The sequence below is a fragment of the Argentina silus genome (genome assembly GCF_951799395.1).
Source record: "Argentina silus genome assembly, chromosome: 3".
Taxonomy (NCBI): Eukaryota; Metazoa; Chordata; class Actinopteri; order Argentiniformes; family Argentinidae; genus Argentina; species Argentina silus.
The window spans coordinates 8,608,377-8,625,593 of record NC_139657.1 but is presented as its reverse complement, the minus strand read 5'-3'; the positions used below and the strand labels follow the sequence as shown (position 1 = coordinate 8,625,593).

The window sequence follows — 17,217 nt, the reverse complement described above, 5'->3', positions numbered from 1 at the left end:
TTAAAATGAATTGCTTAGAATAATATAGCGTTTTTCCAGATGCTCAGTGATTTACCTAAAATGGGGGGAACTCCCTTCATCCACAACCAAGGTGTACTGTAGCACATACAGTACAGTATATCAACATTGGGATAGTTAAGTTTACACAGTGTCAGTAAATCATAGTACAGTATACTTGATCATTTGTGTCTAAGACATAGAATGGAAATGTCTGATGATATCATGGAAGGCATATTTATTTTAGCTACTTTTCATTAAGAAGTGTAACAGCTGTTTTTTTTTTTTACCTCAAACTAAAAGTCCTTTTAAACTCTCCAATTGTTCCAGGTGAAGGAGTGGCTGTGCCTGAACTGCCAGATGCAGAGAGCTCTTGGAGGAAAGGAACCCCCAGGACCCCCCATGATGAAACCCCAATCCTCACCCAACAAAGTTCCCACACCAGCTGAATCCCAAAAGAAGGAGACCCCAACACCAGGCTCCCCTCAAAGAAAACCATCTATTCCAGCTGCACAGCCATCCAAACCTGAGGCTACTAAACCATCAGAGACCCAGAAACAGGCCAGCCCAGCGCCTGCTCAGAAAACACCACAGGAGAACAGGAGAGCATCAGAGCCTCAGAAACCACCAGACCAGACCAGCCAACCTGGACGTAAGCTGAGTAATGCCACTCCATCCACACAGCAGGAGTCAGGAGGCTTCTTTGGCTTTGGTGGTCCTAAACCTCAGTCTTCCCCCTCAAAGCCTGCAGAGTCAGTGGGTGGAAAGATGTTTGGCTTCGGTTCCACCATCTTCAGCTCTGCATCCACTTTGATTACCTCAGGTGTTCAGGACCAGCCCCGCACCACACCACCTGCTTCCCCCAAGGTGTCTGCATCGGCCCAGGCCTCTCCCAAGATGGCCCCTGCAAAAGAGACCAAACCACCTGCTGCTCAGAAAGCAGAGGAGAAGAAACCTGAGCAACCCCAGCAGGCCAAGGTCCCCTCATCAGTACCGGCCAAAGTGGACAAACCCCCATCAGAGCCTCCAAAGACAGCAGCATCCTCCCAACCAGCTCCTAAAGCAGGGCAGTCCACCTGTCCACTCTGCAAGGCGGAACTCAACATGGGATCCAAGGACCCTCCCAACTACAACACCTGCACAGACTGCAAGAAAACTGTCTGCAAACTTTGTGGATTTAACCCCAAGACTAATGTCGCAGAGGTAAGGCAATTACGAATATCATTTTTATTGCGGAAAGTAGGCATTACAAAATATCTCAACAGTAGGATAAGGTAATAATCAGCCATATTCAAACTACATAATTATAGTTATGATCCAACTCTTTCTTTGCTTTTGAGTCTGCTGATGTTTACCGATGTTAGGTTTAATTCAAAGCTCAGTATGGTGTCAGATTAGTGCCTAAAGTCAAGCATGTGCAATATGGCACTGTCTAGAAAGAAACGTGGTCATTGAGAGAATAAACTCAGTCATGCAAGCCCATAAACTATATTGAGCACGCACAGGCAGTGTTGGGCGCCCAAATTAAACATGAGAGCTAGCAAGTGTGACATTAAGCAAGCTGAAAATCATTGTTCCATGCAATAAATGAGTCTAAGTGAAGAGATTTTTAAATTTCGGGTTTTTTTATTTTCATGAATCATCATGAATCTATAAAATGGTAGGGTTGTTAGAAACATTACCTGTCGGCTTTATTGATTGTCGGACATGACTGCTTCTCATGCCCTGTAGAGTCCACGTTTTATTTGTAATAATTTTTAATTATTATTAACACAAAGAAATTGTTACAAACTTTCAGACATAGCAACCTGTAGAGTCCACATGGTGTATGTTTGTTTGCTGTGGTGAATTGTCCTATCAAAGGCATTTTAACAAACCAGTCAGGCAGCAATTGTTCCAAAAAAATTTACTAATTGCATTTCAGTAGTATATTCCAGGCTGTCTCATTGGATAGATTTAGTAGCCAATTAAATTCTTTCCATTTAATGAGTACTTCTTCGCAGAAAAAAATCCCTCTTCTCTTGGAATAATTTATTGCATGTGACAATGATTTTAAGCTTGCTCAACGGCACAATTGCAAGCTCTCAAGTTTAGTTTGTGCATCCAACACTGCATGTATGCGCTCAATATACATAGCTTATGCACTCGCATGACTGGTTTTCTGCTCACTCGACTGAGTTTTTGCTTGCTCTATGAGCAAGTTTCTTGCTCGACAGCGCCATCTCATGCATGCTCAATATTTGGCACTCGTCAGTCACAGTGTAAGCCCACTGAAGATCTTGTCTGAATTAGGGCTGACTCCCAAAAGTTGAATCATCACATATTCAGTAAATAGAATTTGAATATCATCAAAATTCTAAATCAGGTTTTTGTTATCTGATCATGAGCCACGAGCTACAAAATAAATTTCCCACTGCCTTACAATCTTTATTATGTATAGCCTATACATGCTATTCATACAGTTCAGCTGATAAGTTGTATCGATCACAGCGCAGTTGGCAGCAAACTACATATTGTAGGCTGCCTAGACTGTATGTGCTTGGGCTCTACACAAGCAGTTTTACAGCTGTCATCATGTCTGTTACAGACAAGACAACCTTTCACAAATGTGGCCTTTATTTGAAATTAAGCCAAATCTACAGAGTCCTCTTACACTGTGAAATGGTTTCAGGTAAAGGAATGGCTTTGCCTGAACTGTCAGATGCAGCGAGCTCTTGGAGGAATGGAACCCCCAGGACCCCCCATGATGAAACCCCAACCCTCTCCCAACAAAGTTGCCACACCTGCTGCACCCCAAAAGAAGGAGACCCCAACACCTGGCTCCCCTCAGAGAAAAACATCTATTCCAGCTGCACAGCCAGCCAAGTCTGAGGCTACGAAACCATCAGAGACCCTGAAACAGGCCAGCCCAGCGCCTGCTCAGAAAACACCACAGGAGAACAGGAGAGCATCAGAGCCTCAGAAACCAACAGACCAGACCAGCCAACCTGGACGTAAGCTGAGTAATGCCACTCCATCCACACAGCAGGAGTCAGGAGGCTTCTTTGGCTTTGGGGGTCCTAAACCTCAGTCTTCCCCCTCAAAGCCTGCAGAGTCAGTGGGTGGAAAGATGTTTGGCTTTGGTTCCTCCATCTTCAGCTCTGCATCCACTTTGATCACCTCAGGTGTTCAGGACCAGCCCCTCACCACACCACCTGCTTCCCCCAAGCTGTCTGCATCGGCCCAGGCCTCTCCCAAGATGGCCCCTGCAAAGGAGACCAAACCACCTGCTGCTCAGAAAGCAGAGGAGAAGAAACCAGAGCAAGCCCAGCAGGCCAAGGCCACCCCATCAGTACAGGCCAAAGTGGACAAACTGTCATCAGAGCCTCCAAAGACAGCAGCATCCTCCCAACCAGCTCCTAAAGCAGGCCAGTCCACCTGTCCACTCTGCAAGGTGGAACTCAACGTGGGATCCAAGGACCCTCCCAACTACAACACCTGCACAGACTGCAAGAACACTGTCTGCAACCACTGTGGATTTAACCCCACGCCTCATGTCACTGAGGTAAGACAGCATATTGTAAATTCATTGCTGTTGTTAAGCAGTTGTGTTGTTGGTTAAAATCAATGTAAGCAGCATTGTTTTAAGGATTACAATATACACTCATGTTAAGTGGTTTTCTTTTTAAAGCAAGTGATTATGTTCCAGTCTCTTGATGTTAAAGCGTGCATGACTTATTTTGTTAGCAGAATTGGAGTCATATATTATGCAAATTGTGGACACTCTCCTCAATTGCCTGTGTTTACTAACACAAGTTTTAGTCTTAGATTCAATGCCTGAAAGCATATCTTCTTTAAAGTTGGACTGAAATGATTTGTTTATTCTATTAGGTGAGCTAGTTGTCGAACTCCGCTGTCTACATGGCTGGGCACGCAACTTTGTTTACAGTGGAGGCGGGCACACTTCACCAGTGCCATATTATGATTGGAAAATGTGCTACTGTTATAATTTGTGATGTCAGATATCACAGCTATTTACAATGCGATAAAATATAAAAGGACATAGGGTACTTCGAAGAATTAACGTCTTCGAGTGTCATTATTTCGAAGACAACTTAGAATTTAAACTTACCCTTTGAAAGTCAAGATTTACAATGAAAAATTAGTTAGGGCATTGTTATCATTTAGTGATTTCCATTTCAGTCCGACTTTAAGGAGTCTATGAAAAAAATGTTGGAATACTTACAGCAGTCATTCAGAAAAGTGTATTGACTTATTATTTACTGAAGAGGACATTACAGATTACATTAATGTCATAGTGTATACTGACAGAAACCCAAAAGCAGTGACTGAGCTCTTTACAAACACCAAGCTTTCAATGAAAATATTTTCAGCTGAATATCCCTGTTGTATGAGATTATATCAGACAATATTATTGTTCTAGGTGAAGGAATGGCTTTGCCTGAACTGTCAAATGCAGCGAGCTCTTGGAGCAATGGAACCCCCGGGAACCCCCATGATTAAACCCCTACCCTCACCCAACAAAGTTGCCACACCTGCTGCACCCCAAATGAAGGAGACCCCAACACCAGGCTCCCCTCAGAGAAAACCATCTATTCCAGCTGCAGAGCCATCCAAGCCTGAGGCTACTAAACTGTCAGAGAGCCAGAAACAGGCCAGCCCAGCGCCTGCTCAGAAAACACCACAGGAGAACAGGAGAGCATCGGGGCCTCAGAAACCACCAGACCAGACCAGCCAACCTGGACGTAAGCTGAGTAATGCCACTCCATCCACACAGCAGGAGTCAGGAGGCTTCTTTGGCTTTGGGGGTCCTAAACCTCAGCCTTCACCCTCAAAACCTGCAGAGTCAGTGGGTGGAAAGATGTTTGGCTTTGGTTCCTCCATCTTCAGCTCTGCATCTACTTTGATCACCTCAGCTGTTCAGGACCAGCCCGGCACGACACCACCTGCTTCCCCCAAGCTGTCTGCATCGGCCCAGGCCTCTCCCAAGATGGCCCCTGCAAAGGAGACCAAACCACCTGCTGCTCAGAAAGCAGAGGAGAAGAAACCAGAGCAAGCCCAGCAGGCCAAGGTCCCCCCATCAGCGCAGGCCAAAGTGGACAAACCCCCATCAGAGCCTCCAAAGACAGCAACATCCTCCCAACCAGCTCCTAAAGCAGGCCAGTCCACCTGTCCACTCTGCAAGGTGGAACTCAACATGGGATCCAAGGACCCTCCCAACTACAACACCTGTACAGACTGCAAGAACACTGTCTGCAACCTCTGTGGATTTAACCCCATGCCTCATGTCACAGAGGTAAGACTAGATGTTGTAAATGCCTTGCTGTTGATAAGCAGTTGTGTTGTTCTAGAAAACTCATGTATGGAGCTTTTTTAACAGATTACAATGTACGCTTTTGTTAAGTGATTTGTTTTAACAGATGTGATTATGCTCCAGTCTCTTCATATTAGAGCATTCGTCAGTTATTTTGTTAACATAACTGGCTTCATATATTATACAAATTATGCCTGCTCTCCTCAATTGCACTTGTTTACTTTCCAAAATTATCTCTTAGATCCAATGCTTCAAAGATGATCTCCTTCATGAAGTATATGGAAAAGAATATGGAGTGCTTTGTCACTCAGAATAGCTTAAACTGTGTATTGACTTATTATTTCCTGAAGAGAACGGGAAGTAATGTCTATGGATTTACCTTGATGGTAGGACTTTACATTACAGCTCGAAATAAGTGGGTAATAACCATGGTAATTACAGTATTGACCAATAATTACAGGTACTTACCAGTAATAAGAAAGACAATTACTGTCCATTGTTATTACAAGGTAAGATGCACTGTAGTTTCCACATATTTGTTCTGCATGAAAGATGCTTGGTTCCGATTATTGTTGCTACATTTCCATATTGGTTTTGAAACATTAAAACCCATGAACACCATTCAAATTTGATTTGATTCATAACCAAGGAAAAGGAAAGTTAATTACTATTGATTCAAAAGGATCAGAGCTGGAAAATGCTTTATTACTTGTTTCCATTTGGTTCTACCCTTTTTTTCTGCCAACACCTCACAACTCCCACCATGGCTACCCAGTGAGTGGCAATACGTACCTAGTATCGGTATGCAATGCATATATCCACTGCATCATGTAACACAGTAATAAGCTACCCATTATGTCTGATACATGGATTTATTCATTATTTCCATCCAGTGAATGTAAAGTTATGTACATTTTCCCTTTTGTAATACATAAAGATGATGGCATTTCTTAGTAATAAGCTGTCCGGTAGGTAATGTTTCTCTATAATGCACTCCAGTTTGTGGGAATTAAAGAATGGAGGCAACACCTTCAAATAAAGTTAAAAATATACTTTAATGAGGTGCTTCGTATCACACTTTTTGTTGTTGTTTTTTTGTTTATTTTGCTACCGACAAATATTCATGCATTCACAGAACATAGTGTACAATGCATCAAGTTTGTGATGCAGTGGATGCCTGCATAACCATACTAGGTACAACTGTACTACCACTCACTGATAGTCTAACCATGGTAAGCATAGTCTTACTTACTTACTTACCAATTGGAAATATGTAATATACTGTAGCATGTTCCAGCTCTGATACTATTCAATTCAGTAGTTATTACCTTCTCTGTTACTTGGTTATAAATCAAATTAAATATGAATGGTGTTCATTGGTTTCAATGATTCAAGGACAATAGGGAGACAGAGTACAATATAATCTAATCTAATTGCCTAGTTATTATTATGTTATAACCCCCTTATTCCAAGCTGTAGTGTAAAGTGGTACCGAAATGTTTTTCAGCTGAATAGCCGTCTGTCGCTTGAGATTGTATCTAATGATATTATTGTTTCAGGTGAAGGAGTGGCTTTGTCTGAACTGTCAGATGCAGAGAGCTCTTGGAGGAATGGAACCCCCAGGACCCCCCATGATGAAACCACAACCCTCATCTAACAAAGTTGCCACACCTGCTGCAACCCAAAAGAAGGAGATCCCAGCACCAGGCTCCCCTCAAAGAAAAACATCTATTCCAGCTGCACAGCCAGCCAAGTCTGAGGCTACTAACCCATCAGAGACCCAGAAACAACCCATCCTAGCACCTGCTCAGAAAACACCACAGGAGGACAGGAGAACATCAGGGCCTCAGAAGCCACCTGACCAGATCAGTCAACCTGGACGGAAGCAGAGTAATGCCACTCCATCCACACAGCAGGAGTCAGGGGGCTTCTTTGGCTTTGGCGGTCCTAAATCTCAGCCTTCCCCCTCAAAGCCTGCAGAGTCAGTGGGTGGAAAGATGTTTGGCTTCGGTTCCTCCATCTTCAGCTCTGCATCCACTTTGATCACCTCAGGTGTTCAGGACCAGCCTCGCACCACACCACCTGCTTCCCCCAAGATGTCTGCATCGGCCCAGGCCTCTCCCAAGATGGCCCCTGCAAAGGAGACCAAACCACTTGCTGCTCAGAAAGCAGAGGAGAAGAAACCAGAACAACCCCAGCAGGCCAAGGTCCCCTCATCAGTACAGGCCAAAGTGGACAAACCCCCATCAGAGCCTCCAAAGACAGCAGCATCCTCCCAACCAGCTCCTAAAGCAGGCCAGTCCACCTGTCCACTCTGCAAGGTGGAACTCAACATGGGATCCAAGGACCCTCCCAACTACAACACATGTACAGACTGCAAGAACACTGTCTGCAACCTCTGTGGATTTAACCCAATGCCTCATGTCAAAGAGGTAAGTGATCAGTGTTTTAAGCATCCTAGTATTAATACATAAATACTTGAAGATGCTGTGATGAAAATTAAAACTGTATTTTTCATTGAAATGTTTTAGTATTGAAGACTCAATTTGACGCTTCTTTTCTTTTAGGTGAAGGAGTGGCTGTGTCTTACCTGCCAGATGCAGCGAGCTGTTGGAGTAATTGACACCACAGGACAGCCCATGATGAAACACCAGCCCAGTAAAATCCCTACTACTACTGCACCTCAAAAGAAGGATACAGCCACACCCCAAAATGAGGAGACAACAAAACCACCCGCACCACCACTGAAAAGTCAATTACCAACCTCTTCCACAAAGACGGAAACACCAGTTCCAGCTGACAAACAAGACACCTCAATGCCAGTGTTAATGGAAATGGAACAGGAATCTACAGGACCAGGAGAGTCTCAAGAGGAGATCACCAAGAAGGCCCCATGCCCTGCCTCACCCCTTACTAAGGAGGTTCCAGCATCAACTATCACTCCGGAGGTTCCAGCCACACCCCTTGCTACAGAGGTTCCAGCCTCACCCCTCACTAAGGAGGCTCCAATCCCAGCCTCCCCCCTCACTAAGGAGGCTCCAATTCCAGCCTCACCCCTCACTAAGGAGGCTCCAATCCCAGCCTCACCCCTCACTGAGGAGGCTCCAATCCCAGCCTCACCCCTCACTGAGGAGGCTCCAATCCCTGCCTCACCCTACACCAAGGACGAAGCAGCCCCAGCTTTATCCCTCACTAAGGAGGCTCCAATCCTAGCATCTCCCCTCACTAAGGAGGCTCCAATCCCAGCCTCACCCCTCACTAAGGAGGTCCCAGCCTCTCCTCTTAACAAGGAGGCTCCAATCGCAGACTCACCCCTCAACAATGAGGCTCCAATCCCAGACTCATCCCTCATTAAGGACGAAGCAGCCCCAGCCTCACCACTCACTAAGGAGGCTCCAATCCCAGCCTCACCCCTCACTAAAGAGGCTCCAATCCCAGCCTCACCCCTCACTAAAGAGGCTCCAATCCCAGCCTCACCGCTCACTAAGGAGGCTCCAATCCCAGCCTCATCTCTCACCAAGGAGGCCCCTGCCTCACCCCTCACTAAGGAGGACCCATCCTCTCCTCTTAACAAGCAGGCTCCAATCCCAGCCACACCCCTCACTGAGGAGGACTCAACCCCAGCCTCACTCCAAAAGAAAAAGGATATCATACCACCAAGCTCACCTGAAGAAACTGTGGCCCAAACTCCAAGCTCAGTCCTTAATGAAGAGGTTTTACCACCATGTTCATCTGTAATGAAGGAATCTGCAATACAGAGCAAAGAAGGCCAATCCCTAGCTGTATCGCAGAGTAAAGAGGCCCCTGCTCCCAGTTCACTAATATCAAAAGAGTCCACAAAAACAGACATCCTGGAGAAAGAGGGTTCATCTGCTGATGTTTCCAGTAAAGATATTAAATCTACAATTGCTCAGAAAGCAATAGACCAACCAGCTACAGCTACACCTAAACAGCCTGAAGCTGTTCAACCCATAGAGCAGCAAGAAATGCAAACGCCCAGCCAAAAGCAGCCTGCTACAAAACCTCCACAAGCTCAGCCACAGCAAACTCCAAGACTAGATCCCAAAACAGCTCCTACCAAGCAGGAGCCTGGTAAACAACAGCAACAGCCCCCAAAAGGTGGAACCTCTCTTGCCAAGTCTGTGCCACCCCCACAGGCTCAGCCACCCAAGCAGGAGTCAGGAGGCTTCTTTGGCTTCGGGGGTCCTAAATCTCAGCCTTCCCCCTCAAAGCCTGCAGAGTCAGTTGGTGGAAAGATGTTTGGCTTCGGCTCCTCCATCTTCAGCTCTGCATCCACTTTGATCACCTCAGCTGTTCAGGACCAACCCCGAACCACACCACCTGCTTCCCCCAAGGTGTCTGCATCAGCCCAGGCCTCTCCCAAGATGCCCCCTGCAAAGGAGACCAAACCACCTGGTGCTCAGAAAGCAGAGGAGAAGAAACCAGAACAACCTCAGCAGGCCAAGGTCCCCCCATCAGTACAGGCCAAAGTGGACAAACCCCCATCAGAGCCTCCAAAGACAGCAGCATCCTCCCAACCAGCTCCTAAAGCAGGACAGTCCACCTGTCCACTCTGCAAGGTGGAACTCAACATGGGATCCAAGGACCCTCCCAATTACAACACCTGTACAGACTGCAATAACACTGTCTGCAACCTCTGTGGATTTAACCCCATGCCTCATGTCACTGAGGTAGGACCACACGTTCCCTTACTGTGAAAATAATTATGTTACATGAAAATTGCCCTTATGCATGTGTAATAATACAACACTATGATTACTCTGTTATTTATAGTAGAGTAGTTCATCGTTTTATGTTTTGCCTACAATATGAAGCTTGACTGTGTGCCCTGGCACAGACACATTTGTCATTAAACAAGTGTGTAGATCATATCAACACATACTGTATGAAATATCATCAGCTGCAAAGTAGTTTATTAACTGTGTTGTAACATTGATATAGTCTGTCACTTTACCTACAGTGCTGAGAATTAGGTTAAGTATCATATACTGTATTTGTTGTGTTATATCCACATCTGCATAGGTGTGTTATAATGACACTAGAACATCCAAACAGTGAGTGAGTACAATAGTGAACATGGCCATCAATGTGATATAAGGCCTTATGATGTGATATCAAGATCTCCATAGCTGTCTCATTACTACTACTGGACAATACATGGCTGTGTATTAATAAGGCCTTATAACAAGCATCATTGTGGTTTGCTTGACATATACTGTATGTTATTACAGGGATATAGAGGGTTCATGGTGGAGACAGTGTAGCATGTTTATAAAGGTTGTTACTGTATGTAGCGGCTGTCATCATTGTTAATGTCAATGTTGACATATGACAACATATTCATCCAATCCTTTATACATTACTATATGCATTTATGTAGGCCATTATTAATCTTTATGTCATGCATTCAAATTATTATTATTATGCTTTATTAATACGACAGTATCATCACTCTAAGTAATAACAAAAATAATACATCAAACCTATATAGTGCTTTTCTAAGTAGTGTTACCATCAACCATTCCTCAAGCCAGATAAGGAAAGCAAAGTTAAGCTAATATATTATCACCATTGACTTCAAATTGAAATTACCAACAATATTATCCAATGTCAGCTTGTTATTATTTGAAGTTAGGTGATTTTCCACTGAGTGTCTGTTAACGCTTGTTTTTTCTTTACAGGTGAAGGAGTGGCTGTGCCTGAACTGCAAGATGCAGCGAGCTCTTGGAGGAATGGAACCGCCTGGACCCCCCATGATGAAATCCCAGCCCTCACCAAATAAAGTCTCTACAGCTGCTGCACCCCAAAAGAAGGAGACCCCGACACCAGCTGGACCCCAAAAGGAGCAACTGATCCTTACCGCATCGAAAGAAAAGGAGACTCCGACACCAGGTTCACCACAGAAGAAACAGGTATCTCCAGCAGTGGTCTCGAAGCAGGACCAGAAGCCACTGGAAAAGACTCTTCCAACTATTGCCAATCAGAAAGATATCAGGCCTCCTGTTCTACAGCCTCAGCCGCAGAAGACTCCACAACAACAAGGCCTGCCTCAACAGGCTCCAGGAGAGGCATTGAAAGTGGAGCCTGGTAAACAACAGCAACAGCCCCCAAAACGTGGAACCTCTCCTGCCAAGTCTGTGCCAACCCCACAGGCTCAGCCACCCAAGCAGGAATCAGGAGGCTTCTTTGGCTTCGGGGGTCCTAAACCTCAGTCTTCCCCCTCAAAGCCTGCAGAGTCAGTGGGTGGAAAGATGTTTGGCTTCGGTTCCTCCATCTTCAGCTCTGCATCCACTTTGATCACCTCAGGTGTTCAGGACCAGCCCCGCACCACACCACCTGCTTCCCCCAAGGTGTCTGCATCGGCCCAGGCATCTCCCAAGATGGCCCCTGCAAAGGAGACCAAACCACCTGCTGCTCAGAAAGCAGAGGAGAAGAAACCAGAACAACCCCAGCAGGCCAAGGTCCCCCCATCAGTACAGGCCAAAGTGGACAAACCCCCAACAGAGCCTCCAAAGACAGCAGCATCCTCCCAACCAGCTCCTAAAGCAGGCCAGTCTACCTGTCCACTCTGCAAGGTGGAACTCAACATGGGATCCAAGGACCCTCCCAACTACAACACCTGTACAGACTGCAAGAACACTGTCTGCAACCTCTGTGGATTTAACCCCATGCCACATATTGCAGAGGTAAGGCAAACAACTAAGATAATTAATTACTTATTAACGTCTCATTATGTCTCTGTTTTCAGAAGAGTGGCCTTTAACACATTGACAGATCTCATCCTGTTGGGTTGAAAAGCTCTCTTCCAGTGTGGCAATAATTAATGTATATGTACGTCTCTGTAATCTCCATGGTTATGCAAAGCACTGTAATATCCTCAGGTACAACCTTATCTAATCTAAAGACAAACATTCCTATAGGCCTGTGGCAGAAGCAATTAGTTAAGGTCTAAGGTGAATTCCTTACATGATTCATCAACTGTTGTTCTTTTAGTGGGTTTCATAGTTGATTTTAAGCGAACAACAAGATACTAGCCCATCAAATTACTCATTACATTTGCACCAGTCCCCTAACACCCTGCTATGGCAAGCGTTTCAATTTATTGTTTAACATTTAATTAAAATGTCCCATAGGATGCAGATGATTAGTATTGTGGTCTCTATTCTTGGTATGTAGTAATATACTGGGTTTGGAAGCTCTATTCTTATCCATGACTTGGCTTTCAGAGAGTGAGTTCCCACCCCCTCCCCCTAGTGTGGTTAACTGTAGGGCGCATGCCACATGTGGTGATTTCAGCTGCTGATGACTAATAATAACAGGCCATGGCTTCCTGCTCGGACAGCTCACAGTTCACCAAGCTGCTGGGGAGGGAGGGGTGATGGCCGATGAAAACATGGACGGTCACTGCGTTTTGCAGTTCATAGCCTCCATTATGGCAGCCTAGAGTCTGTCCTTGTATCTCAACTGTTGTCTTGTTTTACTGAAGATTTTGTAAGGGTTTAGTGGGGCTAAAGAGCCAATAAAAACATTAGTGGCCATGCAGGACCAAGACAGTGAAATGCTTGGCTAATCACATCCCATCCAATAACAGCAGCACATGTCTGAATGAAAATGGGAACAATATAACAATGTGAAGCGTGCGTCCATTCTCTCCTGATGGAGGCAGCTACAGTTTAGTTGACAAAATAAACCCCCTGGTGCTTGACGTGTTGTGAAAGGGGAGATGGATTTCAAAGTATGAAAACATTTTAGATGAGAGTCTGCTGACCCTGCATTGGAAAAGAGCAGGGAGAGCTTGCCTGGAGAGCCGCCCAGACGATGCATTAGCAGTGAATTCTAAGTGCAGTGGCTCTATGTAATCTTTATGTATAGTATTTATTTTTTGAAGGGCCTCAAACAGAATTAAAAAACATACTCTAATGCACTGTGTGTAGCGACTGACTTTTCCTGTGGACATCCCTCTGATGATACGGCCTCAGTGAATGTGAAATTACATAACGGCTCATAGGAGGGGCGCCTCGTCGGTCCGGCAGCACTGCAACTGTATTAACGTGATTGAGAGTTGTGCAACAGCATTAGCGAGATGGGATCTGCTACTGTGGCTGGCTGGCTGGCTGGGGACTCTCCAGCCGCCCTGAGGGATGGCAGGGCCCTGTGATATGCCAATAAGCAGAGGTGAGCTGGATTTAGACCAACACAACACAACGCAGCACAGCACAGCACAGCACAGCACAGCACAGCACAGCACAGCACAGCACAGCACAGCACAGCACAGCACAGCAGCACACTTTTCCCTCCAAGCCATCTGCTCCCCTCACAGATCAGCCCCCACCGCCCCCCACCCCCGTCACTTCATGTATGTTGCTCTTAGCTTACACGTGTGTTGGCTTTCTTTCACACACACACACACACACACACACACACACACACACACACACACACACACACACACACACACACACACCAATGCGGGATAAGTGCTGTTAAGTTGGGTTCTCTCGCTGCCTTTTGTGACCTCTGGGTTAACTTACGTAATGTTAATTAGGGAACTCCCTGTTTCAGGAGTGGTCATGGAGAACTGGTACCTTTCACCACTTGTTCTCGGTCGTTGTTTACTCTAGGGTGTAAACAATAAAAGGATTGAATGATTGCGTTAAATTCCAGAATGTTAGAATGAGAGACCCAAGCGTAATACGGTGCAGTAACAATTTACATGTATTATATTATTAGATTCCTTGTATTATAGCTTAATCATTTCAGTAGTGCCACCCACTCTTGATGTCAGTGGAAATTTCACCACTCTGATGTCGGGTTTCGTACAGTGACCTACTGTATATGGGTACCAATGTGAGAGCATGTAATTTCAAACCTCAGTTAGTCACAGAACTGGAGGCTTTCTCAAAGGTCATCTTTTGATGCTAATGCTTTTTTAATGAGATGTTGTTTTTTTGCTGTAGCCTCTACAAATGGGAGGAAAAATACGATCCGATTAATTCTGAAAGCAGCTGAAAATCCAACGTTGCATTTGCGTTAATTTTGTATTAATGTTGCCCATGTAATTGATATTTGCAACGTTGCAGCTATACCATATATGATCTGTTATTATTTATTCCATGTGACTTAGTGTACAGTAGAAGCTTCTTATTTGACGTATCTTATTCTGTACCCTGTTCCGAATATGCCCCTGCATATTGAATCTCACTATCAGAGAGCTGAGCAGACCTTCTCTCTGGGATGGCTGAGCTGTGATGCGCTGGTGCTTCTCCTAGAGACATTTCTGCTCAGCCCAACTTGCATGTTATTATGGAGAAGTAACGCTCTGTGTGTTGGGGCTCTTACGTAAGTGACACTCCTCGTGTCTTTCATGGAGAGCACAGACCAGGGAGCCTGGGGGTGGGGGTGGGGTGGAGACGCATGGCCTATTGTGTACAGTACATCAGTCAACACACACCTCTCTAAAGGCAGAGAGCAGTTGAAATAGCTTAGCCTTAACACTGAAGTACAATGGCTGGGAACACGATTAACTGCAGGGGCTGTTAGCCTCCCGATTGTCATATTACGTTGTCCTTTTCTTGGGCTTTCTCTTTTCTGTTTTATAAATAGTGTATTTTAGATTGACAGGCATGCTGCAACTGCATTTTTTCTTCTTCTATTCTCTCTAAAAGCAGTGGTATGGTTAGAAAGGCACTCTAGGGAGGGGGGGCAGTGCCAGCAGCTAGTCTGTCCATTTCCCCTCCCTCTCTCTTTCTACTCCAGCTGATCTTATCAAAAGCCTGTGTGTTGATGTTTTCTGTTATGTAGGGCACACGTGTTCCCTATTTGGGCCATCAGAGCTGTTTGTAATTTTAATACTAGGTGTTTATATTCCATATATGGTAATGTCATGAGTCCATGGAGAGAGTTGCTGGTTGGCCATTAATTAACAGATTGTTTTGTTTTTCAGGACATACAGGTTGGCAGAGTTAATTTGATTTAATAATGTTAGCAAAGTCTCTTTGGCCTCCCTTTTTCAGTTATCCCTTCGTCAGCTATGTGTAGGCCCAGTCTATGCATGCCAATACCGTTGCCAAGATTTAACATCAACATAGGACCTAAGTTTGCCATATTGCTTACCCTCTGAATCACCTTGAAAACATAGAGGCAAGCATTGCTTGCCAAACCCTTCATCTATACTCCATGAGAAATTAAGTCATCACACAGCTCATAATCTCTGACCCACAGGCCCCAGCAATCATCACCCCCATGTTGTTGACATACAGCTTTGACTTAACTCTTGTAAATTAGGCCAGCTTCAAACTCACTTATCACCCTCCCAGGCCTGTGTAAGTGGGGAGATGTGTTCCACAGCCTTTTCCCAGCCTTTTCCCAGGCACAGACTGTTGGCACGGTGATAAGGAGAAACCCCCCTGGTGCACCAAGCAACGGTGTTAAAAATAGTCGCTCTGAGGCAAGACAGAACACAGCTTACCTGCTACTGCCTCCCTCCTCTCAAATCTTCACAGCCCGGATGTTCAGAGGGAAGCGGTAGGAATAGCCAAGCGGATTTAACGCTGTGCTTCCTGATGCTGTCTTCGACCAGGTCTATTGTGCAAAAGAAATTAAGCTGAAGGAGTAGGATGAGATTCACTTTGAGATTTATTTGAATGAAAACGGTGTTATGGATAAAATGTATTATGAGTATTAAGTCATGTAGGATTTCACCATGAATAGCATACAGTGTGTTCTTGTCTTTTTTTACTCTCTCAAAATCAATTTTTAAGTATATTGTTAGTATATTGGTGTTTAGGTACAGTTCTTGGCTATGATTGACTTGTCTGTCTCTTGGCTTGTCTATCCCCTGAAGCTGAAATACATTCCATGAAAAAATATGAGCGTTGCTCGTTGCTATTTTGAAGGTAGGCTTGGCTGTCAGTGGATGGAGAGGGAATAGAATCTCCCCCATGAGATCTGGCCTCATTAATGCACCCGTAGTCCCTCTTCCTCACTCTCAATCTCTCTCCCTCCCTCCCTTCCTCCCTTCCTCCCTTCCTCCCTTGTCTTCAAAGGAAAGTTTGTCGACGTGTCATTTGTCAGATTGGAGAGAGCAGGGGGGCAACAGCTCCTTGTCTCTGGAATGAAGCACTCTGCTTATTACAGATTAGTGGGTCAACATTCTCTATTATCAGAGGGCCTGATTTATGAGGAGCTCTGCTCTGCGGGGGCTGCTGAGAGCCGAGTATATTAGCCTCCGACTACAGCTGTTGCCAAAGGCGTCTGCCAGGAAATCAATAAGGAACCTACCAGCATAAACCCCACAAAAATAGAGGAGCATTGACTGTCTTGAAATATGGGCATAGGCTACAACCCAAGGGCTTTTTCTCTATTCAATTCACCTAATTTCAAATGCAAATGCACCCATCTTCTGGATGCCCAGTGCCAGAGACTTTTGATCACACAGAGTGTGAGCTTGTGGACATGGAGGAATGGAATGAGGAGAAGACATTGGTATTGCCATGTCAATGTATACACAACAGAGAGGGATCCATTCGTTCTGAGAAGAGCTGTGTGATGGCTCTACAGACACACTCGCTTCACATTTGATTTGGAGTGCATTCTTTGCTGAGTTGCACCCCTGTGTTATTTGACATGGCTGCTAATGTTGTAGATGAAAGAGATTGATACCTCCCTGGCGTGAAACCACTGACGCTGTGCAGTTGGTCACACACCGTAGAATATGCAGTAGTGGTAACATGTCGTAGTTTTAGGTGATTGATGACCTAACATGAGTTTAGAGTCTTTTTCATACGTTTTTGGGGAATATATCACACCTTTTTGCTGTTTCTCAGAGATGCGTCATCACATTCCAAAAAGCTAAATGGAGGATTTTGTTGTAAAGCTCAGCAGAT

At 45.0% G+C, this 17,217-nt stretch overlaps 1 protein-coding gene across 1 annotated transcript in view; it reads left to right on the top strand.

Annotated features, from left to right (window-relative positions):
• Window positions 1-17,217, top strand: part of pclob (piccolo presynaptic cytomatrix protein b) — a gene marked incomplete at both ends in the record, with an annotated part of 77,138 nt that overhangs the window by 18,386 nt on the left and 41,535 nt on the right. The window contains 6 exons of the mRNA XM_083665719.1: window positions 328-1,200; window positions 2,669-3,541; window positions 4,421-5,293; window positions 6,871-7,743; window positions 7,879-10,002; window positions 11,014-12,018. Coding sequence (XP_083521845.1) covers window positions 328-1,200; window positions 2,669-3,541; window positions 4,421-5,293; window positions 6,871-7,743; window positions 7,879-10,002; window positions 11,014-12,018 — 6,621 coding nt within the window. The remainder of the gene's footprint in view (window positions 1-327; window positions 1,201-2,668; window positions 3,542-4,420; window positions 5,294-6,870; window positions 7,744-7,878; window positions 10,003-11,013; window positions 12,019-17,217) is intronic.